Source organism: Pempheris klunzingeri, chromosome 4 (genome assembly GCF_042242105.1).
Source record: "Pempheris klunzingeri isolate RE-2024b chromosome 4, fPemKlu1.hap1, whole genome shotgun sequence".
In the NCBI taxonomy this organism is placed as follows: domain Eukaryota; kingdom Metazoa; phylum Chordata; class Actinopteri; order Acropomatiformes; family Pempheridae; genus Pempheris; species Pempheris klunzingeri.
Window position 1 is genome coordinate 20,797,923 of NC_092015.1, and position 20,140 is coordinate 20,818,062.

General features: G+C 41.3%; 1 protein-coding gene across 5 annotated transcripts in view; it reads left to right on the forward strand.

The window, feature by feature from the left end:
* Window positions 1-6,189: 6,189 nt before the first annotated feature.
* The window catches only part of gdpd5b (glycerophosphodiester phosphodiesterase domain containing 5b), a 39,750-nt gene continuing 25,799 nt past the window's right edge, over window positions 6,190-20,140 (forward strand). For all 5 annotated transcript variants that reach the window (XR_011584145.1, XM_070828604.1, XM_070828607.1 and 2 more), the window contains exons 1-2: window positions 6,190-6,542; window positions 19,597-19,770. Coding sequence is in view for 4 of the 5 variants with exons in the window: in XM_070828604.1 (XP_070684705.1) it covers window positions 19,654-19,770 (117 nt within the window). In the remaining variant the exon portion in view is untranslated. The remainder of the gene's footprint in view (window positions 6,543-19,596; window positions 19,771-20,140) is intronic.

Sequence of the window (20,140 nt, forward strand, 5' to 3'; positions counted from 1 at the left end):
TCCTAACACACATAATCTCCTTTAAAATAGCAGTCCTTCACTCCTTTCATGTAGCAAAGGAGCGTCCTCAGAGACATGGAGAGTGGGAAGAAAAGGAGGCTCACAGGAAATTGAAAAGATTTATATTTGTACAATAAGGGGAACATTCATTTTGTAAAAGTGCATAATCTCAAGGCAGGCTTACAGGTGTGACACCACATTTTACGAGTACTTTACAGACAAAGGTTCCTATTGCATGCAAGTAGTTTACAATAGTGTCTTTACTAAAAAACAGTATGCACACTTGTTGATTGCTATAAGAATATCCTGGTATTTAATACACGGCAGGGAAGGATGTAAAAGCTATGGGCACAACACTAAATGATGCAATATTTCACCAACTGAAAATAAGTAGGTAGGCAGGCACACGTGTTTCAGGCCAAGCTATGAGGATACTTTTTCTTAAGGAGTCGAAAGTGAGCAAATCATATTCAAACAGCTGCAGCTGCACTGTAGTTTAAAGCGCATAAGAAGTGTCTTCTCATACAGTATACCCCCGAGTGGGGGTTGTGAACAAAGAGAGGAGTTCCGTCACTCTCCCTTCACACCATCTGTGTTAGTTCTCCAAACAAAAACACCAACAGGATTTCGGCAGCCTGTTGCAACTATTAACAGCTTTTCGAAACACTTTTCTCTCTCTCTCTCTCTCTGCTTATCTCTTCCGGATGTGTTAAGTTTCCTCTCTAATGTACTTTCCAGATGAGCTGCATTATTGTTTACTGATTCCAATGCTACAATAGTGTACCTGAAGTATTATCTTAAAAATGTTTCTGTTATGATTTCCAAAGGTTTCCAAAAGGCAAAATGTAATGTTTTATAAATTGCATTCATTATATATGATATACTGTATATCTGCTAGTGTTGGTTCGGTAATCAAGCCGTTCTGTTGCAAACTGCTACAGCAGCACACTGAGGAAATGCTGGACACAAAGATCTCCACTAGAGGGATCAGAGCACAGCTGCCAAGAGGACCATGACGTAAGACCTGAGAAATGTTTCAACTTCGCTGCATGATGTAACTTTCTGAAGTTCTGAGTCCATGGGTGCACAGAGCTGCTTGATCATATACAGGCGCAGGATGCAGTTTAGATGAGTACAGATATTCTGAATGAATCTTATAACAGCTGGAGGGTTGAGACCACTCGCTCTTGTCTATGAAACAGACTGACCACAGTATTTAAGATGAAAGTCATTGATTTTGAAGACGTGAACGGTGTAGTGACTGCATTAGTAGCTTGGTAGCTGAGACGGCCACGCGCACATGTTGTCAGCATATATGCCGGTGCGTGCCGAGTTGTGAGGTAAACTATCACAGCACACACTCACACACAGACACAGAGCTGCAACACAGAATGAACAGTGATGTTTCATGCAACATCTATCAGTTCTGATTATATCTCACAGAGCACCTTTAAACAGCTGCTGCTGAACATAAAGTATTTCCTTTCTAATTGAATCAACACTATAACCCTCCACTTACTTCTCCTGTAGTGACGTACACTCAATTTTCTGCAGATTGATGATAACATTCATTTTTAATAAGTTCATTATTAATTCTATTATTAAGTTTATTAATAATAGATTAAGTTACTCTGTAGGATTGTGTAGCTCGGATGTCAAGGGAGGTGAGAGGTGTGCAGACTCAGCAGACATGTTGAATTTTCAGGGGTGAAGATTTAGTTTCGGTGCCCTCCTTCACGTGTAAATCAGGTAAAATGTTGAGGACAAAAGAAAATTAACTTAAATCATAAAGAAATAGATAACTAATTTAAAAGAGACATGTTTGTGGCAGCGCAGCCTCTCCTCTTTTCTCCTTCCAGGACCAAAACTCCCACAGATTATATAGGTTGTTCATTTCACACCTGCGCTGCCTCAGCCACTACCATGATCTACACTGTCATTACATCACTAAATGGATCTAGAAAAAAGTCGCCTTAACACAGTAATTTCATTCATCAAACAAATAAAGAAAGAATACTACAAAAAAAAGAAACCCTCCACTCGGTCAAGTGATACCAGCCAACAGTAGTCCTGCATGTTGGGGCTGAACAAAGGGACAAACAATTAAACAAACCTACAAGCTAATAAAAGTAACTGAAGCTACTTTATGGCTTTGTGTTTGCTTTAACCTACCAATGTGCTCTGATGTAACATATGGCTTACACAACAAACCCGGGATAGTAAGTGAAGCAATGTTACTATAGGAATAGTAAATTAAAGCTCCATAAACACCTGCACAAAATAAAATAATATGAGGTGTAAGATGATCATGTAGGGGGCGAGTGATGAGCAAAGCTCTCACTCACTTTGTCACATATTCCAACATTTGCTTGAAAATGAATTAAAATTTCTGAATGAATAGATTTTGGGGAAGTGAATGATGAAGCGATGACCTGGAAAACATCACAAAGTGGGCTGATGCCTGGAAGGTAACTTTGAGCCCGGCGAGTCGAAGGCAATGATCCTGTCCGGAGAAAGGAATCCATCATGCCCTGATCTCCACTTTGGGGGAAATAAAATCAAGCTCAGTGAGCAGATGGAAGTTCGAGAACTATGCATTGACACAAAAACGTGTTTGTTGACCAGCCATCTGCAAACATGCTGGACAATGTCTAGGAGCGCTGTGGAATACGGCCAACAAGCTTGATCGTAGAGACAGAGCCAACATCTACAAAACCAGGAGGTCAGGAGTATCATCAAGTGCTCCTGCCTTGCCTGGATGAATGTGTGATTAACCAACTATACCAAACTGGTGCTAATGATCATCAGTTTCATATGCAGGTTGAAACACAGTCATTAACCGGAACAGAAAAAGCTGTAGGAGGCTTAAAAACGGTTAGAGGAACAGCCAGACTGTGCTTAACATCACTGATTGGCTCTTTGAATGGTATTCATTAAGCTTGTATTTTTAAAAGCAAAATGAAAAACAAGATATCAACTTTATAGGAACAAACTGATAGTTGGATAATTCAGAGGGGAACATTTGCTGACACTTTCACTTTTTGTGCCACTTTTGCACAACACAGCATCTTGTGTGAGTGAAGCATGCCCCCTGGTGTTTGAAATCTTCCCATAAGGCCATCAGGGGTCTCATCACAGTAAATGAATTCTTAATAAAAGTTATATTCCGGTTTGTGTTCTTTCTTTTATGCTAAAAATTCTTTAAATAATAACCTCATTTGGTAGACTTTAAATCTTCCACTAAAACAAAAATGCAAAAACAAGAATGTTGCACAGAAACCAAAGACATCCACCGACCCTTTGAGTTTTTGGAGAGTGACTGAATCTTGTAAATAAAGACAGAATGTCTTTAAAAGGCACCAGTGGACATTATGTTCATGTTTCCAGATGCTGCTGCGCTGCACTGTGTACTAATGACCACTAGATGGGGTGCAAAGCAACCAAATGAAGTACACCCTCTTTAACCAGAGACATTATTTCAAGACAGCAGCACTGATTTGAGACCACAATGATGCAAATATCAAAAAGTAACAAGCATGACAAGTAACTCTGAGACATTTTACAGAGATAACTCAAGTTGCTCCATTTCTAGAGAATACGACTCTAGACACACCTTCTGTTTCGGGGGCACTGATACATTTTTCTGTTTTCAGATTTTTAGTGTGATAAAATGCTGGAAAATTGAAATCAAAATGCTCAAACAAGCATTGACAAGCTCAGTGAATGAGCTCCTGAAATCAATATTCGTCTCAGGCTTCTCCCTTTGGGACACTTGTCATACATATTTGATACACAGATCTAAAATGTATTGTATTAAGTGAATGCTGTTTCAGCCCCTCTTCATATCTGATGCACTGAGGCCTCTGAATAAATTGCACCCTGCTGTGAATTTCCAGCAGACCCACAAAGTCGTAACAAGCTGTTGAATCTGCATTCAGACGATACAGTCGAACTATCTACTTTGGTATTCTTGTCGTTGTTGCCCCTCTCCCTGCACCAGCTGCTTTCAGACAGCATCAGTCTCAAACTCTTTGCCAGACCCTGCTGCATTACATGGAATCGCCTGCAGAGGAGACCCCTACCAGCCGTCCTACCCTTCCTGCCTGTGGGTGCTGGTTGGCATTTTAAAATGGGTGGAGCTCATAACAAAGCGCAGCAGCTGCAGCTGCTGACTAATGCCGACCTGTGGAGAGGGGAGCAGGGAAGCCCGGGGTCAGCCACATGGAACAAGGATATGCCACAGGAAATCATCCCGAGGGGAACATTTCCCTTGCTTCCCCACCTGCAGATGCTCATGGAGGGACAATGTCAAGAGTGTGTGTATGTCTGAGGGTGGGGATGTAAAGGTGGGGATATAACATCTGGTAGAATTGCCAGATAGCTCAAGTGCTGTTTGATATGAATACAGGTTTATGCAACAAGTCTTAAGAAAGACACGCATAAACACAAACTCCTCATTTGAATCAGAATGATGCCTACGTATTTGGCAGCATCACCGCATGGACTGTCTCCTTGGAGATAAATCTGAACCGCCAGACTCCTTTTTAACCACGGCTCCTCCTCCTCCTCGTGTCACAGGAATGTTCATAGATCAAGCTAACCAATTAAATGCAACCGATCTGAAAATGGGTGATCGCTTCAAACGCTGCACCTATGTCTGCTGATGAGTCATTTCACACTCCAGAGGCCCGCTGACCACCTGTCCTTGTCTAGGAAGATCATCACAGTCTGTATCTTCGTGTTGTCTGCTACAATACATGTGATTTATTTGGGTGGCTTTGGTGCAGAGGAACAGAGCAGCAATGCAGATAGTTATCCGTGAGAAATAATAACCTGGTGACAGGAGGATAACGGGAACGTGTGGAATAAACCATGCTGCTAGGTTAGAGCCTAATCAAACTAGAGTCACTGTAATGGGACATTCTTTTTTAAACGTTGCCAGCTATCACCGTTTCGATAGCACAACACAGCACTGACTGGATTTCCAACTCAATGTTGTCATTGCAGTCAATACAATGTGTTTATTGATGTTTTCAATATACTAAATTGTGGTTAAACTGTGGTTACATTTAGTTCCTGATATCAGTAATGATCCAATTGTTAAAAATCTTTTCTGAGGCAAACAGGATTATTATTCTGTGATTTAATATATGTATATATATATATATATATATATTTTAAATCACAGAATGATAATCCTGATAATCAATCAGGAAATCATTCATCCTACATGAGCACAGTGGCACTAACAGTGGCCCTTCAATAAAGCTGACAGGACACATTAAGATGAACACTAAACGTGTCACGCTGTGTGTCATTTGGTCCATTACGAGGCACTGTTAACATTGCATGCTGTCTCTTGTTCTGACTGCAGACGGGTTTTCAATAAATCAATTTTGTTTAGTGAGTCATCTGGTATGTGTCAACGTGACAGTCTGAACCTGGGAAACACAGAGAGCCGTGAGATCAGTCCACACTTTGGTCATATGACTGTTTACTTTTGTTTCTTCATGAGACTTATTAACATTAGATCAAATCAGACGCAATGGTCTCCAATGACACTGGAAACAAGATCTCACCACTTGTTAGAGTGGACAACAATCACAGAAAATTACTGACTAATCTGATTTAAAAAAAAAAAAAAAGAGTGGTTTGACAGAAATAAACCTGCTCTGATGGTGTGAATGGAATAACCACTCAATCTCCAGGCGGGCATGGCTGTTTGTGGGTTCAATCTTAACCATGTGGTATGAATCAAAACTGTATTTTGTTCATGATCTCTCGTGCGTTAGGTGCGCTGTTAGGATAATAAACAGACTGACAAAATGCCCTTTTGGCTTATATGATCTTTGCACGTTGCTGCGTTCAATTCCCATCGTATTTTTCTGCTTTCATGATGATAGCGGTTTAGACTCACTAAAGGTGTTCGCACTGACAAATAATCGTTGATATGACGCTCGAAACCCGAATAACGCTCTTAAACGTATATAAATAGTGGCTGTCCCTGTGAAATAAAACGACGCAAACCGGCTTAAAGTGTAGCAACAAACCTGATCGACGGTTATTTTGTGCGTGCCGTGAACGCGCAGCGCCGAGAGTAAAGTCAGCTCGGTGACGCTGTGCCACTGTACCGGAGGACTGGAGATAAAGAGACCGACATTCACTCCTCCCACTGTTCAGCACATTGAATTACCCTGCCGGTGAATGTGGCGCTGCTCACAAAGAAACGGAGAGGCACGTTTCAACTACAGAGGAGACACCGAGGACTGGACTAACTGAAAATATGACCCGGGACTCCTCTTAGCTAACGCCGAGCACCGTCCGCTCTCACCCGGTGCTTTTAAGCCTTTGTTTTCGGCGTGAAACTTCGGCTCTGTCAGCATTTACCGGTCGCCCACCTTTGTCCCCGTTTGACTCTCGGGTGGGCTTTTTTTTTGTCCCCACCGGGGAGAAAGGAAAAGAAACGCCTCAACTTTACCGTGTTAAGTTACCGCAAAGCTAACAGTGAAATCAAAGAAGTGGCAGCAGCAGCCCTCACACAGGTGAGTGTGTAACGGTATGTTTGAGGTGGTTAGCACATTTACCTGTCTGACTTTTAAAGCAACATTTTCTTTTTTTCTTTCGGGGCATTTTTACTGTTAAATACCTCCTCACCTTACGTTAAAAATGAGTCCCCCCCCCTCCCTCTCTCCCATTTAATGAGAGTTTTAACTACTAGCTAACACCTCTATGACAAGCTAGCGCCCCTCACAACTTCTCATGATTGACGTGTGTCTCTCCTCTGATATCTGTTCGCTTCATGCTTCATCTTTTAGAGAGTGTGTCTCTGCCCATCACAGGCTGAGAGCACACACACACACACACACACACACACACACACACACACACACACACACACACACACACACTCCTCATGGTGGTCTCATGTGCTCCGAGAGACACGGGACACGCCCATGATGTTGTGTTCCATGAAAGCTGGGCTTCCCCTTTGGGGGTGAAATGAGCCCGTCACCCGAGGGTCCCAATTCTCACCCACTTTATGTCTGTAGGAAAATAACGCATGTGTGTGTGTAAAGCTGCAGAGGCTCACTGTGGGCTCCTCCAAGCAAGCATGCCTTTGTGTGCACTGTACAGCACGCTTGCCAGTCACTTGCATAATTCATGACACCGTTTTTTTTTTTTTTCTTTTGAGGGTGAGGTGTCATTTGGATGTTCCTGGTATGTTGGTATTCCAAGAAAGATTTCAGAGCTTTGTGTCGATCATGGGATTTATGTTCACATCAGAGGGAGTTCCAGTAAACATGTAGGAGCTTAATCATCCTAAACCTTTGGTCATTGGAGAGGATCCATTTGGTACACTGCCTCCTTGACCGTGCTAACACTTCACCATTTGTCAGTACTACACTGGAAAAACATCACTTGTTTGTTTTCGGTAAGGTTTACAGACAACATTTATTAACATCCTCTAGGCATGTAAATAATTACTTAAAAGGGATTTAGAACCTGTTTGGTCAGAGTTTCTTCACAAGGATGACTCAGGATGAGTCAAAACTTAAGAGGTGACTGTGCAAGGCTTTTTCTTTTTTAGCGCTTTTTAACATCTATAAATGGATTGAAGGACCTTGGAGCGAGGTGTGCTGAATACTGCGTTTTTGAACTTCTTTTTGGCTTGTACAGTGCAGCACTGTATGTGCTTCTGCATAGCAAGTGGGGCTCCCGTCCCAAGGACGGCCAGCTCAATAAAAATGTTTTCAGTTCATGACATTTTAACTCCTCATATGCCACATGAGAAAAATATACCTTGCTCCTGACGTTCACGTCGGCGCAGTTTCAGTTGAGGAGAAAGTGATGCAAAGGTTGACTTTTTTGAGGTTAGCTTGGAAAAATGGTTGCATACATTTCCACAGTTCTTGAAATCTGCTTGGAGAGTGGGACGTGGGTAACGTGTTGTGTTCGTCTTAAAAGTGCTTGGTTTTAGAAATGTTATTCTAGGAGAGTAAATGGAGAATAGAGGGAGATATGGAATGCAGCGTGCTGTGTTCACTGCAGTGATCCACTCACGGGTTATCGAGTCTCTTATTTACACCATTTTGTAGATGCATTGTAAATCTTTTAAACCATTTCTTCTTTATTTGGCTTTAAAATTTCATGCGTATTGCTGCTGATTGGAAAGTATCGGTGCTGCTGATGAAACACGTAGAGTTGCACACAGTCGCTGACCCTATTGTCCATTTTGGTCTGGTATTGATTCTGTGTTCCAGCTATTCTGCTTTCCCCCGCTTACATAACAGCTGCTGTACAGTATACTGCTATGTTTATGTACTGTATCCTTAAATAGCTGCTTCTAAGAAGAGAAACGAACCTGACGCTTGTCCCGCAATAGATGCAATATCCTGTAGGATATTTGCTTCATATATACCAAGAGCAACACATCTGTGAGAGATGTCGGGGCTGTGCAGAATTATCCAGAGGGAGTGTGAGTCCAACTTGTAAAAAATGACCTGTTATTATTGGCCGCCCTGAAGCGGTGAGGATGAGTTCAGCCCTCTCTGTCTGTCTCTCCCTCTCACTCACACACGAACACACTCATCTTCAGTGCCTATCCCCAGTAAGGATAATGAACCTCCACAAAGAGCTGGCACGCATCTCAAAGCGTTTTCTGTTTGTAGCACCCACGTAAAAAATTTGATAACCACATCATGCCACTCACTGAAGCTCACTCAATTCAAAAGTAATGGGTGACTAAATTGCATTTAAATATTTTAGAAAAACAAGAAAGAAAATCGTGGGCACAAGGCCGGCCATCCTAGACACAGAAGAGCACGTAATTTCCACAGTAATTTCCACCACACTTGCAACCGATTTTCCCTTCTGCTAATACACCTCTCACCATATTTGAATGGGGCAGAGCTGTAATGGAGCACATGTTAGCAAAGGTTGTGGCCAAATATATGCTGAGGAGTGCAGAAGTGTTTCAGGGTATGTAATCCTCTTCACTGGAGAAGGAAGGTAGTTTTCCGGGTTATTTCATGATCTGAGTTTATTTCAGTTCTATTTACCATTCCTCTGCTACTGGGGAAATGGTTGTGTTGTGTAATCACCTCCTAATGGAATTAAAGAAGCCAATGTTCACCTATGGAGAAAGCTCAGTTTCGCTCTGAGAAAGCCAAGTTTACCGCGGTGGCACCTGCTCGCCTGGCCCTGCCTCCAGGGCTCAGATAGCAGTCACAATAGAGGACAGAACTCGATGTGATGTCAACACACAGATGGTGGAGAAAAGCCCTCATGCAGACACACAGATGGCACCTTGATAAAACATACTAGTCCACCCACTTTCTTTTTCCTCTTGGCCACCAAAACCAGTCAAACTGAGGAGACCAGAATGAACTAAGCCAATGGAGCTGTCCATTTGCTGACAACAATGGCTCCCACCATGTCTCTGCATGCCACGGATGTCTTTGTCAGCTGTTTGCTTTCCAGGCCCCAGTATCAGCATTACAGTATCACCTATGATTACCAACCCCAGAACACTTTCTCTCAGCCCTAACAGACAGACAGGCCAGTAGGTGTCCATATATTTCTTAAAGCATCACAGCAGACCTACTTTCAAACAGTAGGTCATAGAAAATGAATGTAGGAAGCATTGCCCCAGGTTGAAGTATGGGAAACTAAAGGTGCACAGTGAAGTGTTTAGTAGTTCCTAAAGTTTCTGCCAGGCAGCACTGCAATCATATGCCAAGAAGTGAGTTTTCACCCCATCCAGTCAGCCAGTCTGTTTCACTGATTACTACAACTTTACAGCCCAAAGACCTATTCATTTTAATCACCAGGAAACCTGAATGCTCTCTGCTTCCATGAAGAGGGATTCTACATCAACAGTAGAGAGCAAGCAATTCTAACTGATTCTGACTGCTCAGGTGCCCCCAACCCCATTCTGTTGATATATGGTGAAAGTATCCATGATAGCAGTGACATTAGTTAGATAAATATGTTCAGTTCAACTATATTGGGGAACTGTAAAAAAAAAAAAAATTTAACTGGAACCTTCGTATAAAAGCATTTTAAGTAGGCTGGAGAGCTCTAACAAGTGATTGTAATGGACTGTGTGCCTTTTACTCTCTTTCACACCAAACGTGTTTTGCAGATGCATAAAATGCACCATTAACTTCATCAAGGGCCATCATTGGAAAATTATCTGCCTACATTTATCTCCTTTTTTATTACCAAATTCATGTACCATTTTATTAACAGTTAACAATTCTATGCTTGGATAGCTGAAACAGGCTGTTTAAATGAAGCTCCTGATATGCCAGGAGAGCGGAGCGTGGAAGCTTAAAGCTTAGTTCTCTTTAGTTATCAAAGCTTTAATAATCTGGGTGAAGGAACATCAAATCCAGATGAAAGGTAGAAAATAAAGCTGTTTAAAAATGAAACCTCTTCATATAAGGCTTGAATATAGGATCCAGATGTCGTACATCTGGCGTTGGTTATTACACCAACATACTGAAGATGGTTTGGCAAAAGAGTCAAAGTGCCCATGTTTTTACACCGTGCTCCTTGTAGAATACCCTTAATCCTCCTGCCCTTTCATCCTGGCTCTCTCTCTCTCTCTCTCTCTCTCTCTCTCTCTCTCTCTCTCTCTCTCTCTCTCTAATATACGGTTTCACTTTTAGCCAGTTTAGTTGCATGGCTATATGGATGAACAGTTGTTTGTTTGGTCAGACCACCACTCGACAAATATTAAATGGATTGCCCCAAAATTCACTGGAGACATTCATGGTAGGGATATGCATTGCAAGCGAAGCTACTGTTCGATAGTCACAGTGAACTATTTGAAGATTATTGGGATGAATTGGCAGTGGCAGAATGACACGTTTGAATTAGTTTGGATTAAAGCATTCATTGATTCATCACTCCCTACAACATGTTCCGTCCACCCTGACCAAGCGCCGCAGTGGGAGGTGCAGTCACCCCAGGAGGAGAGGAGAGAGCACCGGGATCAGAGCTAAACGAACCCAGCTTGTACTTAAGGCTGTTTCTAGCTAATGTCTGGTCGCAGGAAGATGGGCTGGATGAAATGGGACTCAGTTTGCCCAAACAACAAAAAATCAGAGACTGTCTGTGCCCACATCTTTACACAGACCTGGCTCGGTCTCAAAGCCCCATATCAATCTACTGCTCCTGACGGCCGTACTACCGAGAGCTGGTAAAAGTGGGGGGGAAATTAATAAACTATTTGATTTTTTTTTTTTTTTTTTTTTTAATAATTGAATGAATATTCAAATATTAATTAAATGTGTGTGAACATTTGGTTCACACATTCATGTATCCATCGAGGGCTGTCATCTGGTCAAAATTTCAATTTGTCCAATATTTTGGATGCTTAAGTACCGCCTCACATAGCTGCTAGCCTGCCTGGTGAACTAAACTGCCAAGTGACACCATAGCATTTAGCTGTAATTTATAGATTCTCATCAGCTTGAAAGGATGTATGGGCATCATTGACCCAGACATTCAGCTCATACAGTCCATCCTGTCAGCTCTTCATAGCCCAACACTTTCCTCGGCGGGGTCCACCTCCAGTCCCGAGTGCTTCTCTTCACCTTACTTCCAGACATCCAAAATCACAGGCTGTACTTGGCGTTGATGAGAACGCATGCTGAAAGTATACATTAAGCAGAGAAGAGTAGGTGTTATCCAGTCTCTAAGGTGATAATTATTCGAACCCACACACCATCAGCTGCTTAAACAGTGGCATGGTAGATCAGAGGTTAGCACTGTCACTTCACAGCAGGAAAGTGCTCGGTTCAAACCTGACTGAGGCGTTTCTTTATGGAGTTTGAATGTTTTCCTTTCTGTCCCTGCACCAAAACGAGTGTGTAGTCCACTGAACGTGTGCATGTTAAGCATTAGGAATACTCCTTTTGGCCTTGACACATAGTGGATGTTGCTTAAACTGTAGATTCCTATTTTCTTGATACACTGCTTGACACCCCAGGGGAGAAGCACTGCATCTGCACTGCCTATGATGTCTAAATCAATAACGAGCACCCCCTTCATCCACAAAGCTCAATATAGCTTCTAATATGACTTTATTGTTCACTTTATCCACATTGCTTTGTCAAGCACTGTGCCTGCACCATCAAGCAAATCACCTTTGCTCGAGACGCCAAACCTTTCTTCAGTCCATGAAGGTTTCACACTATAAGGTGAAGCCCACCTTCATGGACTGAGCCCACATTATTTTTAGCTCCAGATGAAAAATGAGAGCAACATCTCCACATATCTCTTGACCCATTTACACCACCGTCTTATAGCCTGCACTGAAATGAGTGGGTGGATTTCCTTCTCTTGTCTCAGTCATTTATTGCATTTTGTTTAGTTCTAAAAATGGAAATGTCAGTGCCAGTAATGGCTTTTCCTCTTCCTGTTGTCACATTTCTAATTTGAAGATGCTGATGGACTATGATTTGATGAATTTTTCCCCAGATTATCTTTGACCCATTTTTAACAGATTGATGAGCTGTCAGTTCGATGAGCCATGTGTAACATATTGTCTGGATGTTCTTGTGCTCCACCATCTTTACAAAATCTGTTTCTTATTGCTGTTTGCTAATATTGTGGTCCATTGATTTATTATTTTTTTTTATTTATTATTAGTCATCTAATGCTGTTGGTCAGTTTGATAAGTATCTCTCCTCACAATAATTACTCTTCCTCAGCTCACTTGGAGCTACAGCTGCACCGTTCCTTTATATACTGCAAAAAAATCGTAGAGAACACCGTAAACTTGCTATGGACTTCCAGGAGATGCACTCTATTTTTTTCAATTCAAACCTTGCTTCACCATTTACTTACAGATGCACAGACAAGATCCTGTGTTCATTGCAGCAGGAAAGAATGTATTTGTTTTAATTATCACATATATTTTCAACATGCATACACATAACCATAATTATAATCACACCAAACACAGATTTAACACTACATTTAGTCAAGAAACATACTTTTAATTGGGGAACCACTCAGTGACTACCTGTTGGTCGTGGTAACTCACTACATTGAAAACCCGCCAACATCACCTGCAGTGTGTCTTTTAAATCTCTGGTTTAATGTATAACGTTTTATGTTGTAATCTGCCGTGAATAATGCTCTGCTCAGTCAGCCAGAAGAAGACACCAATCACTCTTAAACAGTGAGCTGTTGTTCATGCTCCATCAAGCTGTCTTTTCCTTATGTTATCTGTTTCATGATTATATTGGCCTTTTTCTGCAGATTGATGTCAGAGACAATACATTTACTCCGATTAGTTGCATAAATTAAGCTGTCAGTTTCAGAATAAATAATCATTAAGGGCAAAACATGACCTGTTCAGTATCATGAGCAAGAGGAACATTAACACCCAAGAGCCCTTATGTAAGCATTTTGCAATACCCCTCTATCCTCATGTGTCAGGCCAGAATGTCCTGGCACCAGTGCCTCTCAACAACTATGTGTTGAATAGCCACTTCTTTTTTTTCATCTCGATGTCATAAGCATGAGAAAACTAGAGAAACTTGACCATCATTTCATGTTGCTGAGTATTCACTGTGCCTCAGGTCTCGCATGCTTGGAATTGAAACTGCATTTTATCCTTATGAGTCTGCCATTGTCTGTTCTTAAGGTCCCCAAGTTCACCTTAAAGATGACCTGTGGACACTTTGCATCATGTCTTCTGTTAAAAGATGCCCTGTACACTACAGCCACCTGCTACACCTGCATGAGGATGTAGCAAGGGCTGTGCAAATCGCCTTCTTTGTCCCATAAATAAGACAATTTTTGTTTTTCTTTTGTTGAATCTGGAATCCAATCACCCCCTCACCTTATTTGCATCTGGTATTGACAGTGAAGAGTAAAGACCTTGAATAATTTTCCTGTGATCAGCCTCTCTTGACATGAGCAAACTCCTTATTAGCCAGGATGCACTTAATTCTGCATTGTCAGCGCTCATTAACTTGCCTTTTTACTTACCTGGAGCCAATTAATCAGTATTCCCCTTCATATTTCAAAATTCTGTGGAGGCAGGCTGTGCTAATTGTAACAGCCTCTTATTTGGGGCCCTAACAAAATGGAATCAATGGCTGTGATTGATTCTGCTGCAGGACAGTCATTTGCCTCCCAAAGCTAAAGTGAAGTGTCCAGCTAATACTAACACCAAATGTTTAGATAGAGTGCATACATAACTAAAAAAAAAAAACTTTGCTGAAATGGAAAAGCTGGCTGTGAGTTAGTCTATTTTGCTGCTCAGTTTTGATCTCTCCTGGCGGACTTATGACTGAAAGGTTCAGGGAAAGGTGATGTTTTGATCACTGCCACAATCTAACCTTCCTTCTACTTCTAGCTGTCACTGAGTGGCATAGCTGAGTAGCCACTTTGAGAGTGGTTTGTGGTGGGACTTATGTCAGGCTGAATAGGAGCTGTGAACTATAGGCTGAGGCCATTGATTCTCTGCCCTCCACCACACTACTCATGGAGTGATTTATTAGTGGGGCTTGATTAGAATTAAGCTGATAACTCGCATTGAGCTCCTCATATTTATGGTTGGAAACATACCTAAAACCGTTTTTGTTGAGTAATAAAGAGAAGCAATCAGGAAGCATAGATTAGTTTTCAGCCATTTAATATCTTTGTCGCTATGTTTTGCTGATTGTGTTAAAAACAACACATCATCCAATATGTTTTACTGCAGAATGTTAAAATGAATGGAGAGAGAACTTGTTTTTTTGTGAGCAAACTGGTTTGCATCGTCTTGTTTTTGTGTTAATCTTGTGACTGACTATCCCATTTTGCTTACGAGGGTTGTTGTCCTCGCGTGAGCACAACCCTCTGCCATGTTTCTCAGCTTTTCTCCTGATTGTCATCCTGATGTCAAAGGGAACTTATGCCCTGAAAATCTCAGTTGGTGGTGTTTTAGGGTTAAACCCTCTGCTCATCAACTCCATGGTTACTGAGCAGTCCGTCAGCTCATGATAGTGGATACAGTCTATTTGGCTGATTATTCTTTTCATCACAGAGGTAGAAGAAACCAAATTAAACATTTGCTTTGAAGGCTTCAGACGTCATCTAGCATGAATAACCTCATTGACATGGTGGACACAAGTCTATTAGTTCAGCTTTTACAATCCTGGCTACATGATTGCCTTTGAAATGTGTGGTAACTTAGTTGTGATTTCCCCATCTGTTCTTACTGATGCAGATTTCTTGGACATTAGTAGTCTGCATTATGGAGGAGGTAAGGGCTAAAAGTACTATTGAGGCAATACTGAATTATGATATAGTGAGAGAGAAAGAAATAATGTTTTGGGGCACAGTGCTGCTTTTTCCTACTGGGATATAGTGTATGTTCTGCAATCCAGTTTAGAGCTTTTCCTTGATACATCACTAAATGATTCTGTTAAAGTAAGTTTACTCTTAAAGGAGAGTTGTGTAAATTACATTTTGTGCAGTTTGCACACACACACACACACACACACACACCCACACCCTAAACCTGGCCAGTTAGAACAAGTCTCCAGATTTTTGTTTTCTCAGGCATCTCACCTAGCTTTGTCACGTTGAAATAGGAATTAAAGAAAGTAGTGAGAAGCTTAGTCAGCATTAGCGTGTCTGCATGTGTATGTGTGTGTCTGTTTTTTTTATTATCTATGCTCGCTTAGCTATGAAAACTACAATGTAAAAACAAGATGCTTTGTCACTCAATTTGTACCTAAAGCTAAACTTTAAAGTAAAAAAATCTATACAATTGAAATGACGGAATGTTAAGTGTTGCTAAGAGCACTCTGCTGTCTGTGTTGAGCTAGCTTTAACAGCTCTGATGTATTGACTCTCTCACTGCTTGTTATAATGGGCTGTATCGCCCATGTGTCACTAATTAGCTCTGTTGCAAGCATCTTCTGGTGCCACATGGTTCAGCCAAGTCTCCATGGTGCTTTGTTATTTGCTATCCATTGCACATCTCTATAAGCAATTGCCATCATTTGCCCTTTGCAGAAGACTAAATAAATTCCTTTATGCATTGCAGGTAGATATTTGTGTGTGTGTGTATATATTTATATACATTTGTTTATACAACTATTTCCTCTGTATTGCCTCTGATTCCAATTTTTAGATTTGACAGTAAGTTGTGTCATGAGTTAAATGAGAGACTTTTAGACCCACTTTGCAATCATTTGGCTCCACTTGGGGCCATGCTGAGTAATTTTCTCCTCTCCCGTTTGGTGAATTCCAAAGAAATAAGAATAATTTGTCCTTTTTTGTGAACTCTTCCTTTTAAGGAGCTTTTCTTTCTCATCAGTAGCCTGACCTTCAGTCCCGCAGCTCTCTGCTACTTGGCCTCTCTCTCCAATTCCTTGGTCAGAAGAAGACAGAGTTTTTTTGCTGGGAAACTGCTGAAGCATTTCCTCCCCTGCAGACTGTTTTCCCTCGCTGGGCCTTTGATTGGAGGAAATGAGGCAGCAGAAAAGGAGATGACAACAGCCTTTGGGGGGTTTTTCATACACCCCTCATATTTTCTTCTCCAAGGATCTGACATGGTGTTTAAAGGCTTTGCAAAGTAGATATATTCATCAGAAATGTTGACGTCAACTAAGCATGAGGAAGGTGGTCTTTTCTTATTTTGTGCTCAATCATTTCCGCTTTTGTGGCTCGGTTGTTGTGTCTGTAACACAGTGAGTCACTGTGACAGTGCAGCCCACATGGTGATCACACTTCTGCACCTACTGTGGTCCGAGGTGTCACATCCATGTTGGCAAAATATGACGGTGCATGTGCAGAGTCTTGGATAAACATAATTTCTTTCTGAGATTCGAGTGCAAAACATAATCACTCATGCTTTTGCTGTATTTAACATAGCTTTGCAAATTCTCTGCAGTTTATTCAAGATTTAATTGTCTCCACTGTGTCTGATTTAGCTGATGAGTTGCTGATAAAGGGATTATTGCATCGGTTTTTTGTCTATTTTTATAAAGCCTGGAGGAGGATTCGGACATAAGAAATGGACAAGCCTCTCAATTCAAGGTGGAAATCTGTGGCCTCAGTGCTGCGCTGCTTAATTATGATAATATCCCACATCAAATGGTTGGAATTAAAGGGGCTGTTTGATGTTCAGCTCAATTGAAGCAGCCGTGATGTGTGATATATTTGACTTTGAGGATACAAGTGGCTGTGACACTGGCATGAATGGAAGGTTTTGGAGGTAAACATGTTGCAACAGAAACTGCACAAACCACTTAACTGTAACAACAAGGAGGCAATGCAGTGGATACTGGTTTGAACATTATAATGTTGTCAACAAGTGACAACATGTGCAAAAAGTGGTGGTTGCTATGGCTTGATAAACACACAAGTGGGGCTTTACTGTGCCAGCTGCACAATTGTCTTTCTGTTTTAAAGGCTTGGTGAACATGCCCAGACACTTATCCATATTTGTCTTGTTGATCATACTCAACCAAAATTGAAGTTCAGCCCTGCTGATATTAATTCAATCATTGATTAGATTTGAATATTCAATCATTTAATCTAATCAAAACATAATTTAGCATTTGTGCGTGCATGATGCAGGACAACAAAAATCTAATCTTCAATTTCATGTTTATTTATCAAAGGATTTATTTTATTTCAGTGTCAAAGGCCAAATGTTTTTGTAACCGTTTACCCCTACGGCAAATCAACTGCCAGCACTCATCCTAGAGCCCTGCTGCTAGTGTAGCTAAAAACTTTATCCCTTCAACAGACTCAAAATCCTGTGCCTCCAAAACTGTGATTTGGATCCATCCGACAGACATGATTTATTTAGAAGAAATATCAGACAAGCGTAATTGCTATGCCAGTGGCTGAGCAGCTCCTGAACTGATTAAGGTCTAAATCCTTCAGACTGCCATGTAGCTACTTGGTAAGATTGGCTGTATGACAGCTTGATGTTGGGCAATAGAGTAGTGCAGGCTTCAAATAAGATAAGTTGATTATCGATAACACTGCGGCTCATAGTGTATCTGGACAGCAGTAGAAAGAAAAGTGACTCTCTATATTAATTTAGTGCATGCCTGTCAGCCTAGTCTTTAGGCTTAAGGTTTCTTTGGCTACATCTCTGTTCGTATGATTAAAGATTTATGATTGTAGCTGCTGTATATGGTTGATCAAAGTGTAACACATTTACATATTGCCTGCCTAGACCCTTGTGGTCCCGCTGGGGTGGGCCATGTTCATTATACCCTTGGGTCAGGCCCGCCCACCTCAGAGCAGTTTTACTAATAACAGGAAACGTGGCCACTGCTGCAGATGCTAATGAGCAGCTGCCTGAGTCTGAGACAGCCTGATTACAGCAGGAAGAGTGTAGCTAATATGCAGAAATGCTCTCAAACATCAGATGTGAATTAACCACATGTTAGTTGTGCTTCACAAGCGGCAAGGAAAACAGGAATATCACCAATTAAAATATTCTGTTTGTGTGTATACACTTTTAATCATGTTTTTCAGACTCCCACTAGTAGAACGGTGCCATTAGTTGTAGACAGTTTATGCTTTGATAACAACAAGATGCACTTTCAACCCCTGATTGAACTGATGTGTGTGCTTTGTAGCTGTAGCAGCAGCACAACAGGCTCTATCATGTCCCTGGAGTGTGAGGTAAACTTGTGTTAACAGTCAGCACTGCTGTAATATCATTATTGTTATTATAGCTGATTGCAGACTCTCAGTGCTGAATCAGCAGCAGCTCAATAAAAGGACTGAGTTATAACTCTGATTATTCACAGTCAACACAGCCTGGTACTTCCCACCATGGTCAAGTCCACAGCATTAGGCAGGCATGAAAGGTTTACTGTGTTTCATCTAAAGCATCATGACGTTACACAGCTGCTCTGCATTGAAAGGAGGTCAGACGCCTCCCTGATTCCGACCTTTTACAGCCTAGAAATTTCAGATAAAGCAGTAGATAGCTTTCAAAGAGATGTAGAAAAGGCAGGAGAGAAGATGTTTGTGTTCTCTGCAACACAGAGTTATTGATAACGTGCATGTAGGTTTACTTCCATGTTGACCATTACAGTTGTAAAAAGGATCATGGATTGATTTTCATTCTATTAATTGAAGGGTTTTGCTAAAATGCCACTGTTGCGTTGCATCTTTGTTGCACGTTACTGGCCTTTTCTTTGCCTGGCCTTTTTTCTGGGCCTGACATTAAAAGGAGAGATGGGGCCTACATGCTGCCTTTTGGTCGAGATATGTTGTGACTGTGTGATATATTCATTGTCACTGTAATTTAATGTGACGTTCGATAGATGGTTTGTTCACCAAGCTCTTTTCAATTTCATTTTCCTTTTTTTTTTCTTCCTTTATCGTATTGATGAAAGTCCCTAGCAGTCTCAGTTGTCATTGGAAACGGCAGCTGGGAAACGAGGTCTTAATTTGAGGCTGGGCTTAGTATCAAAAGCAAGTTTTCAAGGCATGCTTTTTTTCCTTCTATCCAAGTGCCAGACATGTTCTAGTAACTATTTGATTCATGGATTGATCAGTTTAGTCTCATGGGTTTGTAATCCTCTTTGCATCTACATTTTCTTGCAGGATACTTCGCAGTCAGTGGGATGTTAGAGCTCTGGAAGCAGGACTGACTGAAGGAGCATGGTAAAACACCAACCCCTCCAGGTCTATGAGCGCCAGCTGTGTTTGTCATGTATCACTGGAATCTACGGTTGCCGCTGGAAACGCTATCAACGTTCCCATGATGACACTACCAAGGTAAGAGGAGTTGGAAACATCTGGCTGTCAGTGATTTAAAAAAATAAATAAATAAATAACGGTAGGTATATGATGGACACACGTGTGTGCCGGTAGCACAGTTAATGCACTAGAATGACATTTGACTGACGTCGTCTGAATGTTTCACATCTTACTGATGTTCTTAAGTTTTACATTTGAAAGATTTATAGATTGTGTTTGACCCTCAGTTACAAAACACTGTTTGGTAAAGCAGTAGGAAATAGAATTGAGGCTGCCCTTGCTGTCATTGATTATCTCACAAGATATTTATAAACTGCACGTACACACTCACATGTGCTCACATCAGTTTGGCAGTGAACGAGACCTGATCATCTCATTCTCTGTATAA